The sequence below is a fragment of the Paramormyrops kingsleyae genome, chromosome 10 (genome assembly GCF_048594095.1).
Source record: "Paramormyrops kingsleyae isolate MSU_618 chromosome 10, PKINGS_0.4, whole genome shotgun sequence".
Classification (NCBI taxonomy): Eukaryota; Metazoa; Chordata; class Actinopteri; order Osteoglossiformes; family Mormyridae; genus Paramormyrops; species Paramormyrops kingsleyae.
Window position 1 is genome coordinate 23741870 of NC_132806.1, and position 17597 is coordinate 23759466.

Below are 17597 nucleotides of genomic sequence, written 5' to 3' on the forward strand. Positions count from 1 at the left end.
GTCCAACTAGTCTAAGACCATCAATCCATCCACGTTCTAATACATCAATCTTCTTCTATCTGCGGTCACCAAAAAGAACATGACGCCCATCTCTAGTTTTCCATCTCAAGACCACCTAAAAGATCCTGAAGGTTCTATGGATGGATGTAATACATGTGGAACACTTTACAAACAGCCGTTCACAACTCCAAGCGGCCGTTCGTAACTTGAAATGTTCGTAAGTCGTTATTAAACATCAATTTAAGGGTTTACACAAGTACAAAGAACTAGGATGCTGGGAGTACACAGGCTATGCTGCTGCGCGCCGGGAGTAGCGGCCAGACGTCGTACTAGGCGGAATTGGCGCGCAGAAAAGAAAAAGTGATGTTGCGGACAGGAAACGGGAGCCCAGTGAACAGTTTAGACTTACAGTCCTCTTCATTGGTTTGTCTGAAAGTTTGTAAGTTGAAAGTTCTTTTTTTTTTTTTTTTTTTTTTTTTTTTTTTTTTTTTATTGCCCACCACCACCCCCCCTCTTCGGAGGACAACTTTATTTTACATTACATTCAAGAGTAAAGATTGTGGCCGCTCCGAACTCACCAGTACCGTGGAAAAGGAGAAAAACAGGGGGGGTACAAAAACAACAGCGTAACAATAACAGACATCAATCACCATGGGGAGAGGGGGAGAGAGAAAAGAAAAAAAAAAAAAAAAAAAGGTATACAGAAATAATAACACTAATAATGTAGGCGGGATGGAAAAAAGATGAAGTATAGGGGAATACAGAATACAAACAACCATAAGAAACATAACACTCATCAAACAACAAGAATTATAACAACATCAGTGATACTAATAATAATTAATACAAATCGGTATTATATATATGTAGCATACACACACGTAATCGTACCGTTATATATGTATATTTCAATTCCTAAATCTATAACATACCCTAAAAAGTCATAATAATAATGATATTGATCGCTCAACCAGTCTTGTATGCATGTGCAAGTGTAGGTGTGACCTGATTTGTCATTGGATGTGCTGGCATTTAATGCCGTCAGGGGAGGCGGCAGCACCCCCCCCCCCCAGGCCCAAGGCGAAGGCAGGAGAACCAGGCAACCGAAGCCACCCTACTGCCCCCCCGGCACAAGGGCCCACAGCCACGCATCCCAGAGACAACCACCCGCCCAACCCGAGAGGGAGCCCGCGAGGGACTAAGGGGGCGCCAACCCCCGCACAGGGAGGCCCGCAGAGGGAGGACGGGCGGCGAGCCCCCCAGCCCCACCCGCAACCACCCCACCGGGGCAGGCGGGTCCAGGGCCGAAGGGCCCCACCCACCGGGACCACCCCCCCCACCCCCCGGCGGACGGCCCCCCACACACCGGGGGAGCCCCAGCCCCCCCAGCCCGTCCCCCGGGAGGACGGGCCGCCGCCCACCGCAGCGACCCGGCACGCCTCCCCCCCAACACTGCAGGATGATCCAAGGGGGGCCCATACAAAGAGCCCCCCCCCCACCCGGGAGCGGACCCGCGGCGACCGGGGAGCGGCAGACACCCCGCCCAGCCCAGACCGAACCCCCCAATCCGCCTAGCAGGGCCCAGAGCTTCCCAAGATTCCCCGGACCGCCCGCCAGGGCCCCACCCGGCCCGCGGCCCAAGAGAGGAGGCCGCCCATACCCGCCAGGGCCACCCGAACCCCCCCATGATGGGTCTTCCCCCCGGCGGGCCACCCCACCAGCACAGGGCCAGAGACAGAGAGTTAGGGGGGGCCCCTCAGCCCCCATCCCCTCCCTGACCCATGTTGGTGTGAAGTGTGCATGTACATGTGTGAGAGAGTTGTGTGTTTATGTCTACTATGCATTAAAATTAGTGGGTGCAGTTCGGGTATGAGGGCCCCACCACTGGCAGATGGCAGAGTCCCCCATCCCCCTCCCCGCACCCCCAAGGCCCTAATGTAATATGGACTTGAAAGTTCTTAATTAGAGGAGCGTCTGTATTTAGTCAATACAAACCAGTGATGGTGGACAGCAACCGGGGAGGACAAAGGTAGAGATGGAAAAAAGGTTTGATTACATAAATGAAAAATTACAATGTTCCGAGATACCTGGAACATATTATTATTATTATGTAACAAAAAAGTCAAAAGAAAAAAAAACACTAACACATCTAAATCTACACATTTAACTTCCTAGCCTTCTCCATCTTTCCTCTCCACCCAGCTGTGTTAAACAATCCTTATGAGATACTTTGAGAAGCGGCAGTAAGGCACTCATTACACAACACAGGAATCGCCCAAACCATGAATGGAACCACGAGCTCACAGCAGGAAGCATGAAATCTGAGGGCAAGTGCCGATGGAAATGATTAATAAGGCAACAATGACTTTCAAAAGGTGCTGGCAAATTCAGCAAGCAAATGTCAATGTATCTGTGAACTGAAGCTTATAAGTATGTGGTGTTTGCACAAGGAATTCTCAAGTAGAATAGAAAAACAGAAGAAAATTCATATTTTTAAGTCAAAGTCCTGACCTTTGCACAAATGAAATGTTGTAGTGTGTCAATATCAATGCTGAAGCACTTTTATAAAGAGGAAAAATCAAAATACCCCCAAGCTAATGTGCAATATCAATCAATGGATATAATATACATTTGGGAGTAGTCCATCCATCCATCTATCCATCCATTTTCGGTTCCTTCTTGTCCTATTTAGGGATATGGGGGGTCCATCCATAGCCTATCCTGGAGGCTATGGGCAAAATGCAGGGAATTACCCAGGGTTCGCCAATATCATGTTGGCGAAGTTACATCTGTCAAATTAGGTGTCACAGCTTAATAAATTAGAGTGGTTACATTTTCCAGGACAGTTGGTGAATGTCGGTTTAATAAAGAAATAGTACCATTTTGGTTTCAGGTGATAATACAATTTATCTTTTGCTTATATACTGACTTTTGCTTATATCCCCCCCCCCCCCCCCCCCCAACAAAGTTTTCCTTATCTAAAATTATCGTATTTTAAGACTTGGGAGACATATCTGTATCACACATATATGTAGGTACCACTTTACAAAAGGCTACTAAAGCGTTAATGAATGATTTATAATCTGGTTATTAATTAGGTTGTAACACTTTGTAAATTATTAATAGACAAATTTAAACAAGTTATACCACAGTTTTCTTTTTATTAATGAGTTGCTACCATTTACAAGTGGCAAAGGGAGCTTTATTGTAAAGTGGCGCCCATATGTATGTATATAAATACGTGAGAAATTAAATGTGAATTTTTTGAGACTTTTTCAAATGCCGCAGGTGACACGCGGCCAGCAGATTACCCACAAAAACTTTAATAACTCATAATTGCAGATTTGCTGGTTTGGAGAACGACGAGTGCTCTTACGCCAGCCTCTCACATGATATCTCGCAGTGACCTTGCAGGGATCTATTAGTTTCGCTTTGGTCTGCTCACCAAGGAGACCAGAAAATTTTTGCCAGTTTTTCCAGACCGTGGGGGGCCTGCGCCCCTAACCCCAGCAAGGTGGGGAAGTGTCGACTGTACATTTATATATAAACTACCAAACTTTAAATGAACCCACAGGACTTTAAATCAGTATCGAGACAAGTATGTAAGTTTCTTTCCAATGCCAGACTCATACAAGATTAGTTTAGATCAGTTTAGTTCAAGGCCTTATTCTCTCCCATATAACAGCCAAGTTCCATGCTTTCCTTAAATCACAGAGCATAAGAAAATCTGCTATAGAGCCACTGATAGTATGTAGCAGCCAAAATAACATTCAATACACAAGACTCTAAGCCAATCAGGTGGACGAAAGGACTCCTGAATTCACGCAAGCATTTTTAAAAATTTATGCTACACTTCTGACTTTGCTGCTTTATCTCAGTTGGATATGAGCTTACTGCTATTTCGGTGTACAGCTATGCTTTCCAAACCAGTTCTCTGAATGCTGCAGTATCCCATTGAGTTAGAATTTCCCATTAAAGCAATGCCTTTGAAGTTTGACAACATTTAATCATTGTTCCGAGAGGTCTAAGTAATGGTTTCCTGGTGTTTGTCATTCAGATTTCTGGTGCTTCGGGTAGTCATATTTCTGGATTTTAAGTCATTGCTATGTGCATATAATGCCAATAGTTACCTTAAAGCATGAAGAAACACACTGACGTATAGGTGTGACATAAATGGACATGATAGTACTTTGAGGTTTTGATATCTTACCTTTGTATGAAGATGATGTTTCACTATGGAAGTAAGATAATTCTGACTCAATAACAAGGAAGTTGTTTTCCATTAACAAAAGTGTCATTGTGTAATATTTCCTGCCTATTTTAACAAAGAAAGAAATCAATGCACAAAAATTAACTTTCATCTTTGTCAGTGGTAACATACGCAATGAGCAACAAAAGAGTAGTCACATACGTAGCTAAATTAATCATTAAGGTTTATCACGTACATTTACGTTTATCACGTACATTGCTGTTAATATAAGGCCTATACTACATGTGCATCCTCGTACTTTATATAATTCCCGAGAGCATAGCACGTCATACATTAGTAAAATCCATGTCTAAATCTAAAACCTATTTGGCAAATGATTCTAAAAACAGAAATCTTACAGCTTTTCACCAAGATACATGAAGCCAGATGTGTCTTCTTCAAAAATGCCCATTGTACGCCATACAACAGGATTATATGTGGTCACAAGAAAACACAAGGCATATTAAGGCATTACTTTATTGAGCATGGCTTTCAAAAAGAACTCACTTGCTCACCTCCATCACCTTCTCACAAACATATTTTTGAATTTCCTCCAAAGACTTTGAAGATACCTCACCATAAAATTTCAGAAAAATTACAGAAAATCTGAGAGATGTGTAATTAGGAGATCTGGGAACAATTTAAAAGGAACATGGGTTACCGTGACCTTGAAGGTAACAGGGAACACAAAGGGCATTCAATTAATTCTAATCTCTGATGTCTAGAAATTTTTTTTTATATATATATATAAATTACTGTAGGGGCTAAACAAGAGTTTGGAATATGCCTTTCCCCATTGTTGGAAATTGAATAACAGCTAATAACTAAATATAAATACTCTTGTAATGATTAACAAATCATAAATATTACACATTTACATTTTGGACAGACTACTCCTCAAGTAGAACATAATCACATATGTACAGAAGTGACTTTTATTATACATACAAAAAAATGTTACACACATAGACAATTTCAGAATCTCTATATTTCCCATAAATATATCAGGCCTTCACCACTGGATCCACGTGTAAATTGTCTAGAAATAACATACTGTTTTGAAGCAAAGAGGAATGGACTGAATTTAATAAAAAACAGGATTCCTTGCAGAATGGAAAGTATGACAGACAGTGCTACACAACAACATATCTATGTTAACAAACGGCGCCAAACTGCCCTTCGTGAAGTTTTTTTTTGCAGGAGTGCCTCTGGCGGCTCACTACGTATCCTGACCTTTTATTTAGCCAACCTTTTAACTACTGCTTAAAAGAACAACTTGATTGAAAACAAATTCAGAGAAACTGGTACCATGTTAACCGCAAATTTAGCCAGCAGAGGAACATAGTGTAAAACCTTTTAATCATGCTGTCCTTGGAAAGCGAAGGACACATGTTTTGATGGTTAATCATAATAAAGTAGCTGGCTTATGTTCCTTTCATTTGATAAGCATAAAAATATACATAAACTGAACCTGGATTATAAATTTCAAATCCTAATTGCTAAACCAAAACTGAGTTGAAATTTGAGTCTTTGGTTACTTTAAATGTTCAAAATGAGTTCAAACGAAACGGCATCAACAGCGAGTCCTCAGCTTGTGTTACTTTTAACTTGGTTTGAAAAACGACCCATTTTGTCAACAACTAAACTAAGACTAATTATATGCTTGAATGGAACAAAAGCCAGCTTAGAGAGCTGATAAGACCAGCAATGGAAAAGTTCAGACTACAGTATAGGACAGTGCTCAGTTTTATACACTTTTTCTAAATTAATTTGCAGAAAGGGAAAAAATGACACTTAATTATTTTTGCGCTAAATAAAGCATTTGGGATTTTCGAAACATTTCCTTTCAGCTTTATTCCTTTAGTAAGGCTAAACTTCTTGGGATCGAACAAACCAAGTTCCTTACACCAAGAATGGCACTTGTACTGTTTTAACAAAACATATTTAACTTAAAGGGAGGAACGAACCATGTCCAGTCATACCTTTAGCATAATGCATCCACCAATAAGCGTTCGGTTATGCCCTTAATACATCCGAGACATGCAAGTCTTTTTTTCTTTTTAATCTGGCTTTACAACCAGTCTCAATTTAGAAAAAAAAAGAGTGAGTTCAGCTGTTTTTAACTTCCTGCACAGAAAAGGGTCCAGCTTTTAAGTTTAAATAGGAGAACCCTTCAGGGTCCACTTCAAGAAGACGGCGAAAATGTGAGAATCATCCAACCAATGACAAAATAGAAGAGGAAAATAGGATACACCACCAGAGCTTTCCGATTTGCAGGTTGGCTATCCGCCAAAAAGGCTGTTGAGGCTGGAACACAAGTGCATGGCAAGATAACATTAAGGCCAAGTCATCATGAAGATCCCCACACTTTCATTCAATTATGTATACGTTGTTTCTTCACGCAAAACCTTCGCCGGCGACTTTCCAGTAGCGAAGGCACAACAACGCCACCTACTGGTTAAAGTGTGTAATTGTCTTTGTAATTCCGTCTAAATTCACCAAATTCTTGACGGCGGAAGCACACGCGGCCAGACTCACCGAACGTGGACCAGCTGAACGAGGCGACCACCATGACGAGCCTGACTATGAAGCTGACAGTGCCAGATCCTCCCAGCAGCACCAGTCTGCACACGATCATCGCCACGGTAAGAGGCAGGATGCAATACCCCAGCACACAGAGGCTCTGGAAAAATGAGCTGGAGAAAGACCAACACGCAAGAGTTTTTTTTTTTTATGGCACTTGTTTTAATGAAGCTGTTCCGTTCTGGTATGAGACTCATCAGCCTTATACAGGATTTACTACACCTCTCATTCACCCATGGACTACGGCTGTACTCTTACTTATGCCATGTAAACTAGTAAAAATGAAGACTCCCCTCCAAAACATTAAATCATTGTAATGTATTATACAACACTGTGACTAATAATGATAAGCAGTAATAATATTAATCATTCTCATCATCAGGTCATACTTTTAAAGTCTAATAAAAGAAAAAAAAAAACATTATTATATGTTCCTTTTAATACTTCCTCATCTAAGATTTGCAAAGTAACATCTTTTTTCCCCATATGCATCTGGTACATGTCATATGATTAGTTACAGATGTGCTCTTTCTTAAACTGTCAGACTTAAATCAAAATTTTCTTTATGGCATAATAAAGTTTTATTTTATTTATTTCAGCTTTTTCCCCTCCTAGGAGACTGGATGGGACTTAATTGGATTCTTCCTGGGAGTTGAGCCTGGAACTTTTTAGTCATATCGCTTTCCTTCGGTACTGTGTTGGTGTTTAGATCGTCGTCTCAACGGGAGTCGGGTTTTCTTAAGAAGGCTGCAGCTAACATGATTCAAAAGCTATAGGGATTACAGATTTCGCTGGGCGCTCACCTTGCCCTAGCTGTACCTCAGTAACCAGCAAGATGGATTACAACAAGCATATAACATCTCAGGCTGATGGTTGTTCTTAATAACAATAGCATTAAACGTATGACAAGAAAAGGCCAATCAGGTTTCACAGGCAACTTAAACAGTAAAACATACAATGTGAGCTAATACACAAAAGCAGCTCTGTTATATACTTAATACAAAACATTTTAAAAGATCTACAACCTTCGTCATGGAAAAACTGTTTAAATATATAATTTTACGAATAGCTATTATATTTATTGCAAATAATTTTTTCAAAGTTGACCGAATAAAATGCGCTGCCACTGGATTTTTTGTAAAGATTTTAATCAAAATTTCAGGGCAACGGGTGGTATGTGGTTCAGAGAATTAGGTCTGCAGGAGGAGGGCCAATGTCTCACATCCCTGCATTGGCAGAGTGATCTCACAGTGGAGCCCTTTCGCCTTTAGCCAGGCCCTTAACCCCCAGTTACTCCAGGGTTCAGTGGATCCTGCTCCCTCAAAAAAAACTATGTCACTTTGGATAAAAGTGTCTGCGAAATAAATGTAAAAAAAAATGTCAAATTTCACTGGCTTGCCTTCTATACTAGATACACAGACATTCTTTAGTTTTCACATATTCCGACAATCTCCTATGAGACACACATACAGAGTGAGGTTTGGGGTCAGAGAACAGAGTCAGACATTTTAACAGCTTTTCTGGGGCAGTTTTCAGTGCTGAGGGTCTTCCTCAAAGACCCAACAGTAATATGGTTATTCTACTGGCCACGGGATATAAAATATAAGTTTAAGTCCGTACTTACATGGTACCACCAAGCAGTTTGGAGTTCAGTGTTATAACAACTGAGCCAAACCAGATGATCACGAAGACCTCCGCAAACTGTGGTCCGCCATCTTCTTTACTGTCTGCAGAGCCTCCTTGCAACATACTGGGATACAATTCACATGGATGTCAATGGTAATGTCTTGACCCAACACCAGAAATTCATATACGTTTCATTTTTTTTCCCATAAAAATTCACACACACATTCAAAAAACAATACTTTACTCAGGATACAATTACATCTTGAATACATCTAAAACAAGAACAGCAAACTCTCAAATTTTGTTTTGTATTCTTTAGCTATTTTTTTCAGCTCAGGTTTATATGTGTTCAGATGCGCATACAACAGTAGACAGGACAGGTGAGGTGGGCAGAATTTTTTGATTATCTTTTAAAAATAAAGGAAGCAAATTGTAGTAAAAAAAAAAAAAAAAAAAAAAAAAAAAGATTAACTATATCTCTCAAAGTCCCGACCACCGGATCCTGCAGGCACCCCTGTGTCATGTGGGTGGGGCCAAACTTGTCAGTAGAAAAAGAAATCAGACCACAGATGTTGTGGAGAACTCTGCTGGCTGATTTTAATGCATGCTAGCAAATTCTGTTTCACTGGTCAGTCAGCTTGTAGACCCATTTCTTGGCCGTATAAGTGAACAAAGGAGGCTTTTCTGGAAAATGTTATGCTACAATGGCGCTCATGAATCTGTCATTACAAGGAACCCAGTACTACAAAATGGCACAAAAAACAGCAGTGAGATTCATGGTCACATACACAAAGAGCATTTGACTAAACCATTATCTTTCTGATAAATTAATTGCTAGAGTGCATGTCAAGAAAACTCGATTTAGACAGTAATACAACTCTCACTGTAAGGAAACTAAGTAGTAATTTTTAACTCCCGCAAATCTTTATATTGCTTCCATAAAGGTTATTTTCTTGGTTGTCCCACTAAATGGTGGAGCAGTAACCCAAACAAGCCACCCGTGCAGCCCATGCCTTAATGGTGAGTGACTGTTTCTGTGGCCTTCCTAGCAAATGACCATTACAATAAGTGATTTAGTTTGTCATATCCATCTGCGGATCTGTAGCGACCTGTGAATTCAAGCTTGCCATTTTTGGTGCGCTCTTCACCTTTGATCGGACTGATGGCCGACCGCGTAATGGACATACGTTTATTAAAATATTAAGTCTATTACACCACGATCTAGCAGCTCTTCAAGAGAAAAATCTGTAAAATATATATATATATTCTATCCTTATGCATTGGTTTTATGGTATAATCCATGCTAAAATCAATGTGCATATAAAAGCAAACTTACAGAGCCAAGGTGACACAAAGGAGTAGCGGACCCCACAGATCCCCTAAAAAAAGAAGAAAAAGCACAGACAGGTTACTAACATTTAAATGTTCCCATTTGCAGTTCTGACATAAAACCAAAAAACAAACCCTGCCAATCACTTTCAAGCAAATGCAAAACTTAAAAGGCAAACTGGTACAGATTCCAGACAGGGATGCTGACACATACTTATTTTGATGTGAGCAAAGCAGTTTTTATACTTGAAGAGTTGCTACTTTGCCAAGAATAAATCTTGGATGAATTTTGAATGAACCAAAATGTCTTATTTCACAATGAGCATATAAACACTGTTTGGCAAGTCTTAAAAATCAGTAATTACTTGGAAAGCTTGTGTTTTCTTTGGTGAGCTGGACATGTGATTTTTGTTAAAAATATATGCTGGAGAGCACTTAAAATATGATTTTTTTTTTTTTTTTTTTAAAAAAAGGGCAACTACGATACAAATTAGATACATATTTAACAATTCTAATGACTACGTGTCAAAAACTGTCAGCTTAAGCACAAGACAGAAGCGTGAAGCAGACGAAATATTATTAAATAGACAAACTGAAACATTTAAATACAGAAAACATAAGCTGATCTGGAATGATTCATATATGGGCATTATGATGTAACAGCTGAACTGCCAGTATCTCATTCTCACGCATTCATCTGCACACAGGCATTTTCACATTTAAAGGACCGGACAAAATCAAGAGCTGAGCCAAAACGTTTTCCGCCAAAGATACACCATGGGAATGTATTTACTGTTCATGTCTGGTCTTGATGAGCAATACATAGGTGATATTCCCAATTCAATTATTTGATATGTTTAAGTACATTGAGATTGCTCTCCTGCTGTATAATTTTATTGTTCTTCCAACAGGATTACAGCTGATTAGGCAGCCCTTCAGTCTTAAGGAAAATGATAAAAACTGTGCAAGATCTACCACAAGAGAAAAGGCAACTAAGGCTTGCCCAGTCTCCAAGTGTCAAGCTTGCATGGAGCTTGTATGGGATAATTTGGACAGAAGATTCAAACCAAAACAAATATACCACGCTGATGGGAACTGCCGAAGAGAACATGGGAGGACATGTCAGCGATTTCCCACTGGAACTTGCCAAATGAATATTTGTCAACAATCCAAGATTTAGAGAACACTGCATTAATATTGAATAAAATTTGTTTAGTATCTGATTTGCATTATACTTTCAGTTTTCATATTTACATATACACACATAGATATGTAAATTTTTTCTTTTTACTTCTGTATTTACTGTAAGTCAAACACTGGCCAAGAAATGAAGCAGTTTCACAAAAAATAGCAAACAGTAAATCACCATAATGTAGCGCTAATTTTTGTGTTCTTGCTTACATTTAACTTATTCATAATCGCTAATACATTAGATAAAGTTAATCTATAATTCAACTGCAGAATTCATGTTGATAAGCATCAAAATCAGTTCATACTCACAATCTCGTAATAATGCTGAGCTTTTTCTGGGATACATCACATGGACAAACTTCTTTCCCACTGCTTTCAAATCCCTGAGCTGCAGAGAGAATATAAATCAAATTGCATATGCTATTCTAAGTTTATTTATTTTACAGATTACAATTAGCATACAGTGTTATTGCAAAACCTTTTTGTTTTGCTTTAACTAATTAAATGTGTTAAATTTAACTCATGCAAAGCAAGATGGGGTAGGTGAAAAAAGAATTTCCCCACGGGGATCAATGAAGTATCATCATTCATTTTCATCATTTCATTCACCCATTAACATACAGATCTATTATGTATTAGATTAGATAATCCTTTATTAGTCCCACAAGTGGGAAATTTGCATCATATGAACTTTTAATATGAACTTAATATTAATATGAACTTTTAGTCATGATGTGTTTAAAAAAGATGCTGGTATCTTACGATTGTCTCCTTAACAGGCTCGTCGAGCGTAGAGTAGGCGTCATCCTGCGATGAAGGGCCCACGGGGACAGTGATCTCCCCCTCAACGGGGATATCTTCTGAAATGGAAACATCAGAAAGCCCTGCAAACTGCAAAGAACCACAGTGGACTTAATGTATGAATGCAGTTTGAATACTAAAATCTGAATAAAACATGCACTTTGATCTTCTGCAGTAAACACATTCTTCTTTATGCTGAGATGCCTTTAAAGTCAGTAAACTAACATTTTGCATACTTTTTAGCATCCATATTGCTGTTTTTCTTCCAAATTTTTGTTTAGTTTTTGGTCATAATGTATGGCTGTTGACTATTCATTTCTGCCACTTGTATTTATTGTACAACTGTAATGCTAATTCAACATATTTTGTATGATCTGAAATTGAACGGTAGGGTGACCTTACAAAACAAAACTATTTTGTCTATCATAAATAAAAGTTCAAACATCGTATTTCCCACATAAAAAGCAGCAGCAAATTAACTGTTTTCCACAGATATTTTAATTAGTGCCTAAAGATATAATGCGAAATATGTTTAACGCTGGGTTCATACGAGCACAACACGAAAATTTCAGAAATGCAGCCTGAATCATTGATTGCGATATTTAAAGATGACTCTTAAATATAATGCTGGCTCGGGGAATACACCACGACAGTAGCCGTTTAACCTTGGCCATGAAGGAGTACTCTACCTCTTCTTCATTCTATGTAGCATGTATTTGTTCTATACTAAGATAAATGTACAAGAAACTGCAAATCAGTGACTTGGATGGCTAAAAGCCTCAAATATGTTTTTCAAGCTATCAGTAAAAAAAAAACTACTAAAGATATAAAATAATCATAAAATCATATGTATTTTTTCTTTTTTAACCAAGAAGGAAAATTACCCTAATATCATTATCATGTCCATCAAAACGACTCACTTGTTAATATAACATTTACTTATACTACAGCAGCGGAATCTGATTTGAGTATATGTTTACATTATCAACGACTACTTAATGATATCACCAAGTTCATCTGCAAATATAAACTAATAACTTTAAAATTTCATTAGTTGGATAGTTACCCAGCCGGCTAACTAGCTAACCATCTAAACACAGTCAGGCATAGAAAAGAATGGTTTAATTTGTAGCAATTCTTGTTTTTGAACGGCCAGCATTACAATGCCAATAGGTTACTTCCATAAAATCTAATCAATACATGTTTTTTGCCATCCAAGAAACCCAATTAAATTAATTTTAGAGGTTTCTCTTACCAGGGGTTTGTTAGAGTCATCCACTTCCGCCATCTTTACTCACGAGCGACGTGGAAACAAACAGTAGACGTCATCGAAACGCGACCGACCGCCGCCTGGTCTTCCCAGCGCCTGTTAGCACAGTTGTTGCCGTACAATAAAAACAGTGGGTGAGCTTAGGAGTCACTAAGAGGCAGATTTGCACCTAATTTCATTTTATTATTTTTGCACTATTAACGAGCGCAAAACACTGTTAAAATAAAACAGTTCTCCTATCCCGTTATACAATAAAACTTTACTTGGTAATACACAGATGGGTAGTTTCATCCGAAATGGCAGATGGTTTCTGATGTAAAATGTAACAGAAGTGCTTTACTGCTGTGAAAAAAAAATCAGCCGTTGAAATTCATGTGCGCAGACTCTTTGTAGCTGGACTGCAGTTAGACAGTGCTGACTTTATAACTGTTGAGCTGATGAAATAGTTTATTGTACATGCAAAGACATAAATAGGCACGTCGGAGCATTTTATTAGTATCGTAGCACCGGTGGGGCGCATGTCCCAGCATGCCCCGCGTGCAGTTGTAATTAGCCCTTGTTGTGATGTTGTTGATGTTCATGGTTATATTTCCTTATTGTTTAAAATTATTCCCTCAGTGTTTACCCGTGTCTTGTGTGACCCGGTCCGATCCTCGTGTAAATCTCCCACCGTGTATGCGTCTTACAGTTCGGCGTCTGACAACCTTGTGTATCCTATCCTCGTTGGCTCTCTGTTGTCAACTGTGCTGCTGGGATAGGCTCCAGAGTCCCGCCTGCAATCCTGAGTGGGCTAAGCAGTTTGACAAGGGGTGGACATTTTATGCATAGTCATTACTGTAAGTTGGGTACCATAAGCATTACTTAAATATGACATTCATTTATTTGTGATATAAGAGTTTTATATGAAGATTGAACAAGGATATTATTTTCTCGTAGTTAATCAGTTTAGTAAAACTACTAATACTACCCAAATTGTTCTATTCTTTTCCTTTTTTTGTTTGGCATTGGGCAGATAAGGAGACTTTTATTACAACCAGATGAAAAATGAGAGTGTGATACACATTTGATGAAATTTCAGTGTTGAGGGAGAAAAATCATGCAGCTTTATATATTAAATGTATATCATCAGAATCAGATTTATTGGCCAAGTTTGATAAGTCACAAAGGGAATTTTGTTCCGGCTGGCGATGTCTCCATCAGTTAGACAATAGACAGACAATGAATATATAACAGAAAATACACAATATACAAGCCATATACAGATTAAACAAAAGACATATGATATACATAAAGTGCCAAGAGCAATAATGATCATTAAGTATTGGAATGTACAATACAGTATGCGTAGATGTGAGGCAGGGTGTAAAAACAAAAATATGGAATACAAACATGAGACTTAAATGCACTAATGAAGTAGTGCTGTATATTGTAAGAATTCAAGCCATTCCCTAAACAAAGCATTTGGTTTTTTTAAGACAGGCCTTGTGTTGTTGTTTTTTTACTAGCACATTGCTGCCATCTACTGTCCATGAAAGTATTTAAAATGCAACAATGTAACTTCCTGATAAAGTTCAGACGCGTAATTTCAAAATTTCAAGGAATTTTGAGCACACTGTCTTATATGTGCCTGTAATTGGAAGGTTGGCGGTTCAAATCCCAATGCTGGTAGAATGATAATATCACCACTGGGCCCTTGAGCAAGGCCCTTAATCCCGAAAACTGCTCCAGGAGTGTCGGATAAATGGCTAACCCCACACACAAACGTCGATCTGACCAGTATATGTCTCTGTGTCTCATAGGAGAGCAAGATTTCATTGTATTTGCTCCCTGTACATTGACAATAAGCACATTCTTTATAGATATATTAGGCTATATAATTTCCTGGTGGTTCAGTAGGTTTTATTGTGGTCTGATAAATCTCGGCTGTGGATTTGAGTTCTCCTCCCAGACCTGTCTATAGGGAGCCTCCATTTTAATGAGGATTATCCTAAAAAGAATTTACCAAACTGGTGTCACCTCAAAGTTTATATTAAATCGTCCATTAAATGAATATGATTTACATAGGTTTTTCCAAAAGTTTATTATTTTAATGAAGTATATACATTTCTGGCTTCAAACCATTGTACCATTACATACAGAGCCATACAGTACCTGTCAGAAAATTTGATATTAAAGCACTTGGAAACAAATTTGAAATTCTAGCAATAAAGCAGCTTACTGAAATACTTCATGAATTATTAAATTTATATTATAAACACTACAATAGCTTAAACACATAGGGCCTAAAATCATTCATCATATTTTGTTTTGGCTTAAATGATCAGAACTCATTTTACCTGCAAACAAAACAGCATAAAAATAAATGCACTTTCCCAGTTCTGTATATCATGTCCTTATAATGCAAACTAATAGCTATACACTTGGCCATTCATATCTAATAAGGGCAGCACATTGGTTGTACAGCTCCAGGATTGGGGATTTGGATCCCGTCTTCCTTTTGTGTGGGCGGAGTTAGCATTTTCTGCTTTTATTCAGGCTTTCACTGGCTATTCTGTTTCCCTCCTACAGTCCAAGCAAAGGCAAGCAAATCTGTGATTTGGCATCTCCGAATTGCCTATAGTGGGTGACTGTGCTTGTGAGCATGTGTATGTGTGTGGGCTCTGTGATGGAACGGCATCCAGCCCTGAGTTTCCTGGGAAGGGCCTCGTGACTCTGTACTGGGCAAACATTTGGAAGCGGGATGGATACACTCTATATCTGACACATATATTGCTTCCAAGACATATAGTTAAAGAGTAATATTTAAACAGGTGCTAAACATTTTTAAAACTGCTGGTCGCATGAGAAACAAATCCCCCAGTAACCGTTTAAGTGTACTGAATGATAGTGTACACCGAGTATTGAAGAACTAAGAGAATTAAAGCCAAGTCTTTACAGAATGGTGTCACAGAAGATGCAGCATATAAGAATATATCCTGAAAAAGAGGATCTGCACGAACCTAATGTGCGGAAGGTAGGTCTTTCATCAGTACGGGGTATTTCATTCATCTACAAGAAATGACATCTTTGCTGATTACTTATGACACAATGAAAACTGTCCTTGGATACACTTGAGTGTCTGCTGAACGTGCCTCTTATTTCAGTGAAAGGCACAAGCCTGCTTTTAACAAACAACTTCACTGTGTAACCAACCCTGCTTTTCTCCTGTCACTTTAAATATCTCAGCTTTTCTACCTTCATTCTCACAATAAGGCATGTACCAAGTAGATAAAATAAACCTTATTCAGCCAGTTTGTTTAACAGTTGAACTGGGCAGTCATTACTTACATTAAGAAATTAGAATTGTGCTGTATTTGTAGGTAGAGCAATTGTCTTCAGTTGTAAAGCAGGAAAACTGGCTAGTGGATGGATGGATGCATGGATGGATGGAACTTACAAATCAGTGAAAATTTTGCTAACACTGAAAATGCTTTCATTTTTAAATTCACTGCAGGCTTTCAGATAAATGATTCATACATGTGTTTCAGTTTATAGATAGTTTTTTTAGATTTCTAATTAAATTCAGTTCATACTTGTAGCATTGGTTGATTTCCATTGGTTTATCTGTTTATATGGAGAGAATGATGCTGTTTACAAAGCCTTCTGAGATCGGGCAGTTTACCTGGAGAATGAGTGTGCTTCGTGCTCAGTCATGGAAGATTGCACTGTACATGCTTTGGAATGTACATTGTTTTCGTGAAACGACAGCTTAGTTCTGGGAACAGTTTCATGTTCACTTATATTACACATAAAATTTAAGTGCCTGTACACTTCAAGAAGGAACGAGTAGACCTACCTCAAAAAAAATCCAATTTCCAGTTTTTTTTCCCTCCTTGCAGAGGAATATCAAAAATAGATGATAACAAATAAACCGCTGAGTTAGACATCTAGAGCAAATTTCTGGAATTAAGAGCTGGCCAACATATTTCTGAGGACAAATTACACACTAACAATAAACACCACTACTTCCTCATTTTAGTGCTTCGAATTCCTGAAACCTTCAGCATCCCACAGATATGTTCAAACACGTGCATCTCATATTGAAGTTTACGTTCTTTTGTTTTTGGTCCTATTTATGTTATACATATGTTACAATATAATCAATCTTTCTCAAGCATAAAAATCTAGAACTTTCAATAGCTGAAACTACAAGTTACTTAAAGCATTCAAGTAAATGTTTATAGTCACCTTCATAATGCATTATAATGCATTCATGAAGTATTTTAAACACAGCTATAACTATTTATAAAAAGGGATAACACATTACAGCCATGGTTATTATGCATTTTGAATGCTCTATGAAGCTGTCGTCTATAATACATTATATAATGCACTAATTACCTTGATAATACACTATAATGGTCAGTATAAGAATTAAGAATGCTTTGTACTGCATTATGAAGGTATTTATAGTGCATTATAGATTAGAGCTGCATAGAGCATTCATAATTCATAATAAACATGTTTGTAATGTGTTATGCCTTCTTATTACAATTTATAGCCATGTTT

At 38.4% G+C, this 17597-nt stretch overlaps 1 protein-coding gene across 2 annotated transcripts; it reads right to left on the reverse strand.

Annotated features, from left to right (window-relative positions):
* Nucleotides 1-4712: 4712 nt before the first annotated feature.
* On the reverse strand, nt 4713-13749 carry yipf6 (Yip1 domain family, member 6). 2 transcript variants are annotated; one of them, XM_023843035.2, is made up of 8 exons: nt 13675-13749; nt 13035-13145; nt 11741-11869; nt 11288-11366; nt 9795-9837; nt 8457-8582; nt 6788-6945; nt 4713-6556 (listed from the first exon to the last, which is right to left on the reverse strand). In XM_023843035.2, exons 2-8 carry the CDS (start codon nt 13065-13067, stop codon nt 6435-6437), a joined length of 690 nt encoding a protein of 229 aa, XP_023698803.1. In that variant the 5' UTR covers nt 13068-13145; nt 13675-13749; the 3' UTR covers nt 4713-6434. The 2 variants fall into 2 exon arrangements, with proteins under 2 accessions (XP_023698803.1, XP_072573653.1); XM_072717552.1 differs by lacking the exon at nt 13675-13749 and having other exon boundaries at nt 13035-13161.
* Nucleotides 13750-17597: the final 3848 nt, after the last annotated feature.